Source organism: Festucalex cinctus, chromosome 10 (assembly GCF_051991245.1).
Source record: "Festucalex cinctus isolate MCC-2025b chromosome 10, RoL_Fcin_1.0, whole genome shotgun sequence".
Classification (NCBI taxonomy): domain Eukaryota; kingdom Metazoa; phylum Chordata; class Actinopteri; order Syngnathiformes; family Syngnathidae; genus Festucalex; species Festucalex cinctus.
This window is the reverse complement of record NC_135420.1, coordinates 26531808-26547383: the sequence shown is the minus strand read 5'-3', so window position 1 is coordinate 26547383 and position 15576 is coordinate 26531808. Positions and strand designations below refer to the sequence as shown.

Here is a 15576-nt window from a genome sequence, read left to right as displayed (position 1 = left end):
ATATAAATAATTAAAAATGTATACGAAAAGTTGCAATTAGAATTGTAACATTACATAATACATATATTCATATTTTGATTTTGTAATACTTGTGTATTTTGCATTTTATTTCCATATGTCTATTTTTTGCCGAATTTTGTTTGATATTTTTTTATTTTGTTTTCTAATATTTTAGTGTTATTTGTCTAACAGTGTGTATAATATTCTTAATTTCTTTATTTTAGTAATTTTTCTGATATTTTTGTATTTTTTTTTCCCTAGAATATATATTTTTTTTAATATTCAGTATTCTTTACTAATTCTTTTAACAAATATTTAGCCATTTTGTCACTAGCATTAGTTTATTTTGTCTAATATTATCTTTTGTTTAACATTTTCTTTTATATTAATATTACTTATTTTTGTAATATTTTTTGCCAAATTTACTTTTCATAATATTTGTGTATTTTTTTTAATGTAATTATTTTTATCTCATACTTTGTATTGTTTTCAAAAATTTTTTTTTGGCCTAATATGTCTTTTCGTCACCTATTTCTATATTTTTTGCAATGTAGCCTATTTTTCATCTATTCTAAATGTTTAATTTTTTGGTCTAACTGTTTCATTATTTTTTTTCTTTCGTAAACAAAAAGGGAAATTAAATCGGAATAAAATCAGTTATATATATTTTTTATTTTCATGTGTGCTACAGTATAGAAGGAATAAGATGGCGTTGGAATCAACCTTCTATTGTGACTTCACAAAAAAAAAAAAAAAAAAAAGTCAAGGAATAACAAAACAATATTTGTTTTGTTTTGTTTTGTTGTTTGCAGACAGTCAGAGGCGGCGTTGGTCCAGCAGGGAGCGCCGAGTGACCGTCTCCATCTCGGCACTGCCGCCCATGCCCATGTACCCATCCGCCCCCAACGCCGCCAGGAAAGCGAGGAAGGGGCTGCGCTTGACGGCGGTGAGACGCACGACAATCATTTTCTGGGCTCTTTGTTGGCTATTTGTATCGACCTCGATTCCATGTGTTAGTGCTCCCTCTTAAGAACTTTTGGCATTAAAAGAAGCAAAAAAAAGTCTTAAAAGTGAAAGCTGAAAAAGGTGCGCAAAATGATAGATTCAGCATCTCTGTGTTGTCACTTTTTATGTGCGTGTCGTCACAAATGTTCATTGTCTTCATTTGTTTTGTTTGTACCTCTTTTTTTTTTGTTGTTGTTCCTGTTATTGTTGGTTTAATTTAGTCACCCAGCTCCCGCCCGCCCTCCCCCACCGAATGTTGCCACTTCTCCCCCTGGAACAGAAAGGTAACACACCCCCACCCCCACCCTTGCACCCCTTACTCGCTGTCCTCTCACTTTTTTTATCATCAACATCATCATCTTCATCATTCTGAATACGATCCCCGACAGATAGGATGGGAAGAGCCAAACCATCATTGATTTATTTATTTATTTATTTATTTATTTATTTATTTATGACCAAAAAAATGACAAAAAAAAGAATCTGATAAATGAGGCAAAAAAAAAAAGAAAGAAATTACCGAAATATGACAAAAAAAGATGATACAAATCTGACAAATTTAAATAAAGTTATACAAACTTATACAAAAAATGGACAAAATGTTGACACAAGTGATAAAAACTGATTTAAAAAAAATCTGACAAAAGAGAAATGGGGGTGGGGGTTAATATAGCACAAAAAAATGATTCATGTTAAAAAAAAAAAAATTTGACAAAATTTTGAAAAATGACACAAACTTGAGCAAAATGACCAAAATAAATAAATAAGAAAAAAATAATCCGGGAAAAAAAAAATACCAAAAGCATGAAAAAAGTATTTTTTTAAGGAGAAAAATACATTTTAAAAAAAATAAATCTAACAAAATTTTGAAAAATGACACAAACTTGAGCAAAATGACCAAAAATTGACAAATGACAAAAAAATCAAATTAAAAAAACTGAGAAAAACAGCCAAAAGCATGATAAAAGTATTTTTTTAAAGGAGAAAAATACATTTAAAAAAAACTGGCAAAAAAATCTGACAAAATTTTGAAAAAAGACACAAATTTGAGCAAAAAATGGATAAAAAAAAAAAAGAAAAAGGAAAAAACAGCCAAAAGCATGATAAAAGTATTTTTTTAAGAGAAAAAATACTTAAAAAAAAAAAATGAAACTGACATAATCTGACCCAATACAAAAATTCAAGGCAGTAGGTTTTTGCACGTTTTGATGCATGTGTTCGAGACAAATGATGATGAAATTTTGTGGTGCACGAAGTCATGCCGGCCTCCCACTTCCTGTCCTCTTTGCTGTCCCTTCTCCTCCTCCTCCTCCTCCTTCATCGTCGTCCAATCGGCCGCAGTCGCTCCCCGTCTGACTTGTTTCCAGTCGGGAGAAGTTTCCAAGGAGATCTTTTGTTGCGTGTGGGGGGTTTTGTGCTTTGTGCGTGGGTGTCGTCGGGAAGTACAAAAAGTGTGTGTGTGTGTGTGTGGGGGGGGGGGGGGGGGGCAGTGAGAAGCGCTCGGACCCGACGGGACGGGACGGGACGGCTCCCCGCGTTCGCTCTCCAGGTAAGTGCTCGGAAATGGCAGGAAAGAAGTCTTGTGATTGGCTGCGAAGGTGCCAGATGGACACAGCGTGACTGATGTGTTACCAAAACATAGCAATATTTTTGTCAACTATTTCCTTCCTGTATTTTGATATTTTTACAATGTTATTTTTTTGCATTTTAGTTAAAAAAAAATCTTCTTAATTTTTTAGTATTTTAGTGCAACATTTTTGTGTTTCTAGTAGGTGGGGGGGGGGGTGTTTCTGGTTGGTGCTGCAGATGGTCTCGGTGTGACTAAGACATTCCGCAGCTGCATGTTGCCATGACAAATGAGCGTTTGTGGCATGTTGTTAGCGTGTTAGCCTCGGAAGCGTGTTCAACTTCATGCATGAAATCTGTACAGAGTGAAAGTTCCTTTGTTGGATTTGGAAGTCAAAAGTCGAAAACACAATGACTTATGCAGCCATTTTTTACTTTAGTTAATGGTACTTAAGGTAGCGGTTTTACATTTTTTCCCATGTTTTTTTGTTTGTTATGTAATATTTTTGTGTAATTAAATTTTTTTTTTTTTTTTTCACATTTGTCAATTTTAAAGGCATACTTGACTCATTGAGCCATTTTCAGCAGTAAAAATTTTATATTTTGTCTATAATTAATGTGGTAACTTCATTATTTTTCACGTTTATTATTATTTTATTATTTTTCAACGGCCAATCATGGCTCACCTGTTTTCTGGGTTTGGTCAGTAAACTGAGCCATGATTGGTCGTTACCTACTTCCTCATCACGGGTGATGTCATCATCAGGCGACAGCAAGTAGAAAAAATAATTTTTAAAGGTATTAATTGTAAATGAAAAATAATGAAGTTATCAAATTCATTCTGGACAAAACTTTTCACTGCTGAAAATTGTTCAATGAAAGAAAATTTTTGTGTAATTTATATTTTTGTATTTGTGCTCATATTTTTTCTTTTTCATTTAATATGTTTGCATATTTTTTATTTTGTAATGTTTTAATTAACATATTTTCAGCTCATATTTTTAATTTCCCATTTAATAATTTTGCATTGTTTATGTAATTTTGTTATTTAGTTAGTTTTATAAATTTTGCTTTTAAACAAAATTCTCATTACTTTTATCATTACTTTTAATTACATTTTTTTGTCTTTTTGACCTATTTTTTTTGTTTTTTATTTATTATTTGTGAGTTTGCAATTTGAAAAAAATATTTTCCAATATTGGTATCATATAGTTTTAATTATAAAATGCATTTTTGTGATATGTATATATATATATATATATATATATATATATATATATATATATATTTATTATTATTATGTTTTCTTTTTTCTCGAATGTACCATATATATTTAATTTGACTCGTTGACTCGTTTCCTGTGTCTCCTGTTGAACATTTTAAATTGTTTTATTTGGCTTTTTTTTTTTATATTTATCTTTTTGTATTACAGCCTAATATTTCCCCAAAATTTTAATATACATTATGTATATTTTTTACATTTTTATTTTTAAATCCCTCACATTTTTTACATTTTCCCTTCAAATATTTTAGTATTTTTGGATTGTCTTCTAATATTTTGTGACTTCCCATGTGAGACATTTGTACGTTTGAAGCAGATTTTGCGTCGTGGGCAGTCGCCATGTTTGTACTGAGCAGCCAAAAAAACAGAAAGCTCAGAAATTCCGCCGATGCCACTTCGCGGACAGTTGGACTTCTGAGCTTCCGCTGTTTCTGATTCTTTCAATTTTCCTGTCGGGCATGCTCGCCGTTTCCGTCTCTTTCCTCGACTCATAGATGACGACAAATCCCCAAAACTTTATTGACACTGTGCTGTGTTGACAGGAGATTTCCTGTGACGCCGACTCGGCGCTGCCGGCGTCGCCCGGCCATCGCTCCAAACCGCTGCCCGTCCCCAACACGCCGAGCACCTTGGACAAGCAGACCAACTGGTCGCGAGCGCTGCCGCTGCCCACGCCGGAGGAGAGGATGAAATGCCACTCGAGGGTGGTCGCGTCCTCCGTCATCCCCATTAACGTCACCGGTAAAAATCTTCTCTTGCTTTGATTGTGCTCGTTTTTCGTTTTCAAATTCAGCCTTCATGCTTTGAAAATCAACAGGAAGGCGGCCATTTTGTTTATTTTGAGTTTTTTAAAATTCAGCCGCGGGCGCCTGTTTCGACCCATGCTTGAAAATGTACAGGAAGTCGGCCATTTTGTTTGAAGCTGCCATTTCTATTTGACTTTTAAAATTCAGCCCCAGTTGCCTATTTCGACTCATGCTTGAAAATGAACAAGAAGTCGGCCATTTTGTTTGAAGCTGCCATTTCTATTTGACTTTTAAAATTCAGCCCCAGTTGCCTATTTCGACTCATGCTTGAAAATGAACAAGAAGTCGGCCATTTTGTTTATTTTGAGTTTTTTAAAATTCAGCCCCTAAGTACCTGTTTTGATCCATGCTTGAAAATGAACAGAAAGTCGGCCATTTTGTTTATTTAGAGCTTTAAAATTCAGCCCTGGGTGCCTGTTTCGACCCACGCTTGAAAATGAACAGGAAGTCGGCCATTTTGTTTGAAGCTGCCATTTCTGTTCGAGTTTTTTAAAATTCAGCTGCGGGTGCCTGTTTCGACCCATGCTTGAAAATGAACAGAAAGTCGGCCATTTTGTTTATTTTGAATTTTTTTAAATTCAGCCCCTAAGTACCTGTTTTGATCCATGCTTGAAAATGAACAGAAAGTCGGCCATTTTGTTTATTTAGAGCTTTAAAATTCAGCCCCGGGTGCCTGTTTCGACCCACGCTTGAAAATGAACAGGAAGTCGGCCATTTTGTTTGAAGCTGCCATTTGTGTTAGAGAAGCATGCCGGGGAAAATTGGAAGAAAAAAAAAAAAAAGAGCCCCAGTCATCAGTTTCACCGACAAAATTGAAATTTGGTGGACAGTGCCCAAAAGTGAAAAGGACGTCGTCGGCCATTTTGATTGCGAGCTGACAGTTTCTTCGTCTCAAGAAGCAGTTTGACATTTTAGGAAAGTTTTGCATGTGTCGGCTAAAAGTCCCATGATGACTTGCGTGGCAAATTCCGCGGTTAAATATAATAATTGCGCCACGCGGACTGCACCACGACACAATGCGCTGTCTGTAAACGTCCCCAACCCTGAACAACAAAAAACAAAAAACACTTGCACAATTAACTGCAGCAGCGGCGGATGAAGTGTCGATGAGTCGGAGCTTTTGTCCGAGCTCTCGAGCGCTCGGGGCTCGGCTTTGTGGCGCCACAAAGCGGCGTGATGGCGTGACACCAATGCCAATTAGTTGCCTCCAAACGCGGACGCTTATTGACTCTCACTTTCTCCACTGGGGGGTTCGCACCCGCCCCCATCTTGAAAGAATCAACATTGTTAGCAAAGTGGGGGAAGGTCGCCATGGCGCTCGATCACATGATCGCAATCATAACCAAAGGGGGAATGGCGGAAAGAAATTCAGTTGGTTTATTTGGAATTATGCGTGATAATTGGGAGAAAACTTGCTTATTGTCCGGGGCATGTTTTTTTCCCTTCTTCAATGACAGATTTACATGTATTTTACAATTCTATTTGTTTTCTTTTAACTGAATATGTTGTTGTATATGTATTATGTGCGTATATATACACATACACATCTTTTTATCTAATTATGTATTTTTTAATTGCTTTTTTAAAGCTTCTTTAAGCTCTGATATTATTTAATAATACTGGTATTTCAATTTTTTTTTAATTGATGGATCCTATTTTATTTGTGTTAATTTTTTATTTATATTTATTATTTTTTATTATCTATGTTTGTGGAATTTTTAATGATATTTATCAAACTTCTTTTTTTCTTTCTTTTTATTTAATTATGTGTTTTTTAATTGATTTTTTTAAAGCTTCTTTAAGTTCCGATATTATTTAAATAATGTTGGTATTTAAATATTTTTTTTTAATTTTTTTTATTGATGGATCATATTTTATTTGTGTTCATATTTTATTTATATTTATTATTTTTTATTTTCTATGTTTGTGGAATTCTTAATTATTTTTTTCAAACTTCTTTCTTTGTTTTCTTTTCATTTAATTATGTATTTTTAAATTGCTTTTTTAAAGCTTCTTTTATATCCAATATTATTTAATAATGCAGGTATTTAAATAGTTTTTTTTTAATTGATGGATCATGTTCATATTTTATTTATATTTATTATTTTATTATCTACATTTGTGGAGTTTTAATGATTTTTTTTCAAATTGTGATTTATTTCTGTATTTATTATTTTACCATTTCCTTTAATTATTCTATTTCTATTTCTTTTATATACACACACACACATATAATTTTTTTCTTACTCTTGCTTTTGATTTATTAAATGAAATGATTCATTTATTTTTATTAAGTACAATTATCCATCCATTCATTTCCTTTTTGCCAAACTGTGTTGTTGTTGACATGTTTGCAGTTTGTTTCGATTTGCTCGAGTGAGATGTCACGAACTCTTCTCCTTTTTTTTTTTACGTAGACAGCGTGGGAGCGTGTCCCCCTCAACAAAGCCCCCTCACACGTCTGCCCCGCCCCCCCCTTTGCTGTTTTTGTAGGCGTGGCCTTCGACAGAGACGCCAGTGTGCGCTGCTCGCTGGTCCACTCGCAGTCGCTGCTGCAGCGCAGGAGGAAGTTGAGGAGGCGCCGGACGGTGGCCGGAGTCCCCCGGCAGCTGCAGGACTTCGTCTTAGGTGCGTCCCCTCGCGTGCACGCGACGCCTCGATGGCTCATTTTGCATTCATTTTTGAAATCATGTCATCAATTGGAGATTGCTGCGGAACAGCGGCAAATACGTTCCAGCACTACCAATGGTGAAGTTGGATGTTATTTTACTTTATATGTCATCATTTAATTCACGTTATTTTTATTCATTCAATTAATACTTTTTATTAGATAAAAATGTACACTTTAGATTTTAGTTCTTCAAAAGATTGTACTATATTTGTTTTTCATCTTTGTTGTTGCATTTTTAATGTAATGTATTTTTTTACGTTATTTTTTTTAGTAAATAATTGTGTTCATCAAAAGTCCATTTTTTTCATATTATTTTTATTTTATTTCATTTTTTTTATTCTTTAATTATACTATAAAACATTGATTTTTTGATGTATAATTTTTGTATTCATGTATTTTATTACTATAATTATTCACTCTTTAAAATGTACATTTTATAAAAATGTTGTTTTTGAAATGCATTTTTTAATTTCCATTTTATTAATTTTATTTTAAATCCTTTACTTAGAAAACATTACATTTTTCAGAAACTATTTTTGTTTTAGTATAATGGCAACATTTTCACAATTTTTTTTGAATTTTTTTTACCTTTCTTTTTTTTTATTATTTTATTAATATTTTTAATTATTCTTTCTTCTTTTTTCAAAAATATTGTAATTGTTTTGTCATTATTCAAGAAATTTTTTGAAGTATTTTTTTTAACTTATAAACTCTCATTTTTATTTTATTTGTATTTTTTTGGTGCACATAACATCCAAACATTTTTTTCCCCTGACGCCCCACATAGCGCTTGCGGGCGTGTAAATTGTTTGTGGGTTCGTTCGTCCCCTCAGACTCGGACGACTCGCCCGTCTCCGGCGAACGCAGCGTGATCGTCCACGTCAGCCCGTCCAGCGAGGACCTGGCGAGCCATCTGCTCACCAGAGACTCGGGCTGCCAGACCGAAGACTTCCTCATCTCGGTGGCGCCTTCCAGCCGGAGAATCCGGGCCCAGCGCGGCCACCAGGGGGCGGCGCTGGGCCTCTCTCAGTCGGCGGGCGACATCGTCGCCCTGCGGGACGCCGCCGCCGCCGCCGACGACGACGACGTGTTCGCCTCCAAGCTGCGGACGCGCAGCCTCCCCCGAGATGGCGGCCGGGCGAGGCCGGACGACGAGGACGAGGATGAGGAGGCGGAGCTTTCCCCTTACAGCGGCAGGGGGGAGCTGATCCCGAAGGACGAGGAGGAAAGCGCCGACGACCGGGCCGGGAGGTCGAGGACGCCCGAGCGGGGGGGCATGTCGGGTAGCTGCGACACGTCGTCCAGCTCGGACACGTTCAGCAGCCCCGTGCACTCCGTGTCGGCCGTCGGCGTCTTGGGCGGCGCCGCCCAAGACCACAAGGACGAGCACCAGTCGTCCAGCGGCAACTGGAGCGGCAGCAGCTCCACGTGCCCCTCGCAGACCTCGGAGACGCTGGCCCCGGGGACGTCGCCGCTGGCTCGCTGCGACTCGGAGATCTCCCTGAACGGCGCCGATCCCTTCGCCGGGTTCCGGACCCAGAGGGCGGGCTCCTTCTCCTCCGCCGCCATGGACATCTTAGAGGAAGCGGGCGAGTGGAACTACTCGCACCGGGAGCCGGCCCCGCGGCCTCGGGACTTCAGCCCCGAGCCCGGCAGGGAGGCGGAGAGCAGCCTGGGCTGCCCGAGCTTCGCCAGCATGGCCACGTGCGAGAGCAGCTTCTCCGACAAGCCGCCGTCGGAGAAAGCCGACACGGTTTCGCACTACTCGGAGGACACGGAAGGATACTACACCTCCATGCACTTCGACTGCGGGCTGAACGGCAGCCGGAGCTTCACGTACATCTACTCGGACCACGGGACCATGGGCCGGCGCTGTCTTTCCTTAAGGAAACCCAAGGCCAAACCGTGCCCGCCCCGGCGCAGCTCGTCGCTCCGGACCATCCACGACGAGGCTGCCGTCCCAATTCTCAAGGAAGCGAAGGAGAAAAACCTGCAGCTGGTTTTGTCCGGCTCGTTGGGTCGCGTGGCCAAAGAGTCCGCCGGCGTCTGGGGGGCGGAGGGACCCCCGGCGCCGCCCGACTCGGGCGTCTTCGGCGCCACCGACTCCTTCAAAGGCGAGGGCGCGGTCCAGGCCGACTACGCCGACCTGTGGCTCCTCCACGACTTGAAATCCGGCGACCCGTACCGCTCCTTGTCCAACTCCAGCACGGCCACCGGCACCACGGTGGTGGAGTGCGTCAAGTCGCAGGACGGCTCCGAGTCGCAGGCGTCCCGCTCGGGGTCCCGGTCCACCACCCCGTCGCTGACCCCCGCCGAGGGCGACCCCAAGCTGGCGGGCCTGGCCAGCACCTCCAGCGGCTACTCCAGCCAGTCGGAGACGCCGACGTCCGTCTTCCCCGCCGCCTTCTTCCCCGGCCCGCTGTCGCCGTCCGGCACCAAGCGGAAACCCAAAGTACCGGAGAGGAAGTCGTCGCTTGCCCCCAAGCGGGACCCCGACTCACCCGTCGCACCCTCGCCGGAGCCGGATGTAAGTGCCTTTCGTGACGACCGGGTGCCGAAGTCGGGCAAAGTACCCAACGGACCCATCCTGAGCATCACCCCCGCCGCGCTGCACGCCGTCCGGCTGCGATCCATCCCCAAGGAACGAGACCCGAGTCCTCGTGACGAGAACTGTTCCGCCGCCAACTCCGGCAACGCCTTCGAACTTGCGAGGCAACACTCAGACCACCTCCAGCTGACGGACTCTTCCAACGAGGAGCTCGTTAACGGGGAGACCGCCGCAGAGTCGCCGCCGCCGCCGCCGCCGGATGAGGAAGTCGAGGAAGACGCCGAGACTTCCTTCCCAGCGCCTGACGAAGATCTCCGCCCCCCAACGCCAAGTCCACCCGGCGGTCCGGACCAAACGGCGGGCGCCACTTCGGGATGCGACGAAGGGAACCAAGACGCCGATCCGGCAGGAAATGAAGAAGAAGAAGAATCCGCCACTGAGGAGAACCTGAGCAAAGGTACGGGAAAGTTTTGCAAATGAAAAAAAAACTTGTATTTAACTTTTTCATTTTGAACATGTTCAACATATCCTTATTGGGACAAAAAAAACAAAAACAAAACAAGACTATTTCGAGAAAGAATCATGAAAACTGTTTTGAGAATGTTTAGGAAATGTTAAGACCTTTTAAGAACGCTGACATAAAATCAACATTCAGCGTCGCAACATTTAAAATAAATAATAAAAATGTTTGCCTCTCAATAGGTTTGAGCTCAGAAATAGGCAACTTTTTTTTTTTTGCTCTTGAAAATATGCAACTTCCTGCCAGTTTTTTTTTTCTTTTTATTCAAAATACTAAAAAGGTATAGTTCACTTATTTCACCCATTATAGCAATAAAAAGTTAATATTTTGTCTGTAATGAAGTTGATACTTTCATTATTTTTCACGTACAATTAGTACCTTTAAAAACTCAACTCAACTTTATTTATAAAGACACATTTTGTAACTTGCTGTCGACATCACAAGGGCTCAGGTAACCAATTACAGCTCAGCTTGTCAATGTCACATGACCAAACCTAGAAAACAGGTGTAAAATACTACTTCATTTATTTATTTTTAAAATACTTTTTCCTAAAATAAAAATATACAAATGTGTTTACGGTGAAAATAAACTACTTTATTTCTGGAAAATATTGTTTTAAATATTTTTCTTTTTCTTTTTTTTTTTTTGTTAGATAGACCACTAAAACTACAAATATTTACCTATAAAAATTCATACATTTTTCTTTAGGCCGTTATTATTTTCAAAAATGATCTCAACAAATATTCAAATATTTCTCAAAAAAATGTACAAAATCTTAAAAAAATAAAATAAAATTATATATATATATATATATATATATATATATATATATAGTAATTTAAAATTACTCCTCTGCGTGGTGTATTTTTTTTTTGTCTCAAAAGTGAATAAATTGTTGACATGTTTGAGCAGACGCAGCGTCGGCGAGCGATGATTCGCGCGTGGAGGACGACGTCGTCTTCCTGTCGCCCGCCAAAAGTCGAACCACCGACGATCTATTCGCCGTCATCCACAGGTCAGCAACAAGTCAAATGCCTCTTCAAATAATAAATCATATTTTGACTCAAAGAAAATGTGCTCAGAATGCAAAATAAGGTCATAAATGTGTGGCAATCAATTGTTTTTGTTTTTTTTCTAGAATGGTTTCATACCCGTAATAATATAAATGTATCTGATCCAAAGCATACCACATCAAACGACTAACTGTAGATGTTTTTTTTCCCGCTCAGGTCGAAGAGGAAAGTGTTGGGCCGGAAGGATTCCGGCGATCTGTCCGCAAGGAACGGCCCGACGCCCCCTGGTGGCTCCCCGTGTCCCACCGCATCGCCCTCGTCGGCGGCGGCGGCGGCGGCCGTCTCCCCCTTGGGCCCTCAGAGGGCCCCGGGCCCCATCTACAGGAACGTGAAGAAGTCCAGCACCTCCAACGAGGAGTTCAAGCTGCTCCTCCTCAAGAAGGGCAGCCGCTCCGAGTCCGGATACCGCATGTCGGCCGCCGAGATCCTCAAGAGCCCCGCGACCCCCAAAGGTCACGCGGCGGGAGAGGACGAGGCGGCGGCGGCGGCGGCGGAAGCGACAGAGGTGACCAGGTCGCCCGATCCCGACTGCTTCTTCTCGCCCAAGTCGTGGGCGTCGCCCCAGTCCCGGCCGGGCCGCGCCAGGGTCCCGCCCGCCGCCAACAGCAGCCGGTACGCCGCCCGCGCCCGCTTCCACTCGGCGCCCATGCAGGCCATCTCGGAGGGCGAGGCCGAGAACTCGGACGGGAGCCCCCACGACGACGAGCCGGCCGCGCCGCGCTTCGCCTGACGTCGGCCGTCAACCCCGTCGCGCCGGTCCGTCCCGCGGGACGCTTTCCACTCGCGCCTCAAAAGGATTTCGCAGTTTGTATCGCCAAAACAGGTCAGCTGTTTCGTTTTTATGCTCTAAACGACAAATTGGGGGGGAAATAATTCAATCGTAATAATAATGAATTATAATATTTTACCAGAAAAAAAAAAAAGTGTTTTCCAGCAATCCAATATTTTAAAGGGAAAAGATGATTTCAGATGGGAAAAAAAGTCAGCTTTTAGGGGGGTATGTTTCTTATTCAAAAAAAGAATAAAAATGTCACAGTAAATGAGAATGGAATATTAAATGTGGAAAAACGCTTATGATTTAAAACCTAGACTTGTATGTTTTTAACAAAGATTATATATATTTGCAAGTTTGTTTGTTTGTTTTTATAACAAAACTTGTATTTTTTACGGTAAAAAGTTGAATATTTTGGAGAGAAAAAAAAACATTTTTAGTATCTAATATTATATATTAATATAATAATAATATATTAATACTAATATATTAATTATATACTAATATTTTCCCGCAAATAGTCAGGTAAAAGATTTTCAAGGAAAAAAAAAGATTTTCAAGTGTATGTTTGAATTTTTTTGGGATGCTTGTGTAATTTCGAGAAATGTATTTTTTCTCTTTACGACATATTACAACAGACTTCATCAATCACGTCATTTCAAATTCAATATATTCATGAGAAATTTTGATATTTTTGAGAAAGAAAAAAACAACAAACAATTTTCCAGAAATCTAAAGGTAAAATATTTCCTGCACTCAATTATATAGAAAGTACATATTTTCTAATTTTAAAAAAAAATCGAAGCAAAAGTGGATATTTTTGAGCAAATAAATTGATATTTTCAAGAATTTTTGAAAAATATTTTGGAGAAGAAAAGTTGTATTTTTGAGGAAAAATGCTGAGTAGTTTCAACAAAAAAAAAAATTGAATAAAAAACATTTTCCATGGAGAAAAAAAAACAACTTTTTTTTTTTTTTTTTATATATTTTCCATAGAAAATGTGATATTTTTGATGATTGGTCAGGAATTTTCTCGAAATTATTTGAGCTAATTTAAAAGATGTTCTAGGACTGTAAACATTATTACTAACATTATTCCTTTTCCAGTCCAAAATATACAGTTTGTATACAGTTTGGTTAATTTTTATTTATTTTTTTTGTATTATTATTATTATTATTTTTTAATAACAACTACTGAACTTAAAAATACAAACTTCAAATTTTCTCTCCAAAATCCTTGAAAATGGGCAACCATAATATGTCATGTGTACGCCGCTTGCAAGACAAAGTGAGTTTTTTTTGTTTTTTTTTCCGCCTCAAATGGACCACAAACGCGCGTCGTCTTATTTCCATGCTGCAGGCGACTTTGAGCTCTTTTGAGCATTGTGAGTGACTCAAAACTGGGAACAACCATCGAGTTTTTCTGGGAAAAAAAAAAAAAAAAAAACAAGGACATTTTGTCATACTTGTTTCTTGAAATATCACGAGCATTCTTTCCTTCAAATTTATATTAAAAAAAAAATAGTATAAACAATTTCAGTGTCAGTACACGGGAATTTTTTTTTTTTTCTGACATCAACCTTGTTGCATCATCGTTTTTTTTTTTTTTTTCTTCTCTGGATCTCAGATATTTCCGTGTGTATTCTGTGAATACATCACAACAAGTCGGAAAGATAACAACTCATTAAAAAAAATTATTTAGCGCACAGCGGTAAAAGCGGGAAAAAAAGTTTACGATATGCGCAGAGGTGGAGAGCAGGTATACGTTTTTTACGTCAGAAGAAGAACAAGCGAGGGAAATGTTGAAATGGCGGGAAGCAGGTACATTTTTTTTTCAATAAAAAATCAAATGTGTTTTGTTTTTGGGTTTGGTTGACTTGGTGTGTTTTTGTTTTTTTTGTTTTTTTAAGAATGTTTGGAAACGGTTGAGTAAGTGTGACGCATGTCGGAGTCAGGTTGGACGCTAATGTGCACCCCCCCCCCCCCCCCATTCCACAATGATGCAATAAAATCAGAGTCTATTTTATCCAGATTTCTATAGTTTTATAAGACAACTGACTATGGCAAGCTGATATCCTTTTTTATCGTCCCCCACCAAAATAAGAGACTTTATGCAAATGCTGCCCCAGTCCATCTCCGCTTGGCCTTAAAACTCCTCCCACTGTCTTGTCCTGTGTGTATATATAAATAATACACGTTATCATAGCAAAGATGCTAACAGGGTACACAAAGAATTTTACGTCATTCCAACTGTTGTTTTTGTTTTGTTTTGTTTTTGTTTTTTTTTAGCACTGAGAAAGTGATTTTTGTGACCTCTCTCTTTTTTTTGCTGTATTTTCTTGTACCACAACTAGTGACAAGGGTGCGTTTTGACGTGGCAACAGGATCAACTTGGACTACAACGCCACCTTGTGGATGTATTTAGTTTTTGTACAAAGGTGTAAATGGAATGAACGTTAGGTGAATTGTGTACAAAAAAAAAAAAAAGTATACAAAATGTGTTTACATGGACTTTAACGTGTTGTACATTTCTGAGCTCTGGGGGGAGGGGTGAAAAACTTTTTGTCTTGTATTTATTTTGTTAGTAAACGACGCGGTGGAGTGCAAACGTGTAGCTATACAAAAAGGAGAAATAAATGTGACTGCTTGGAAAAAAACGTGCTCGTTGTCATGTTGATGCAACCGCAAGTTCAGCTCTTTACCACCAGAGGGAGATATATTCGAAAAAATAAATACAGAATTTTGTTTTTGTTCGAGTACAATCTTAATCTTGAAGCATATCGAGTTATATCTCAAAAGTTCTTCTTGAAGGCTATCTAGAAATATTTGTACCTTGTTAATGTGCTCTTATGGCAAGCTACAATAATTTGTTTTTTTTTTGGGCGGGGGGGGGGTACATGCAAGCACACCAAAATCCGCCACCCGTGCGTCATGATGGGGGATGGACTCATTATATTGCATTAAAGCACCTCCCCATGGAATAATGTAAGCGGCCCCAACCCCTCCCTGGTGGGCCTGAGGCTGAGCCTGAGGCTGCTGGAGACTGATAGGGACCCTGGGGGGGGGGAACCCTGCATCACTACTGCATATTTTACAAGACAAAAAAAAAAAAAAAAAGTTTGATATTTTCAGGAAAAAGCGTCACATATTTTCAGGGTAAAAAAAAAAAGTGATTTAAAGATTAGAAGTAGAATATTTTGAAGAAATAACTAGTCGTATCCCCCTAGCTCGCCCAACAACAACAAAAATAATAATAAAAAATAAAAAACGGTCAAATGTTTTAGCAAGATGATGTCTATTTAATGTATTGGGGAGAAGGGGCGTGGCCAATG

General features: G+C 39.4%; 1 protein-coding gene across 1 annotated transcript in view; it reads left to right on the top strand.

Moving 5' to 3' along the window:
• Positions 1 to 14901, top strand: part of LOC144026925 (actin remodeling regulator NHS-like) — a 54915-nt gene extending 40014 nt beyond the window's left edge. Inside the window, exons 3-8 of the mRNA XM_077534064.1 lie at positions 813 to 946; positions 4396 to 4594; positions 7153 to 7287; positions 8164 to 10335; positions 11312 to 11414; positions 11629 to 14901. Coding sequence (XP_077390190.1) covers positions 813 to 946; positions 4396 to 4594; positions 7153 to 7287; positions 8164 to 10335; positions 11312 to 11414; positions 11629 to 12202 — 3317 coding nt within the window. The 3' untranslated portion in view covers positions 12203 to 14901. The remainder of the gene's footprint in view (positions 1 to 812; positions 947 to 4395; positions 4595 to 7152; positions 7288 to 8163; positions 10336 to 11311; positions 11415 to 11628) is intronic.
• Positions 14902 to 15576: the final 675 nt, after the last annotated feature.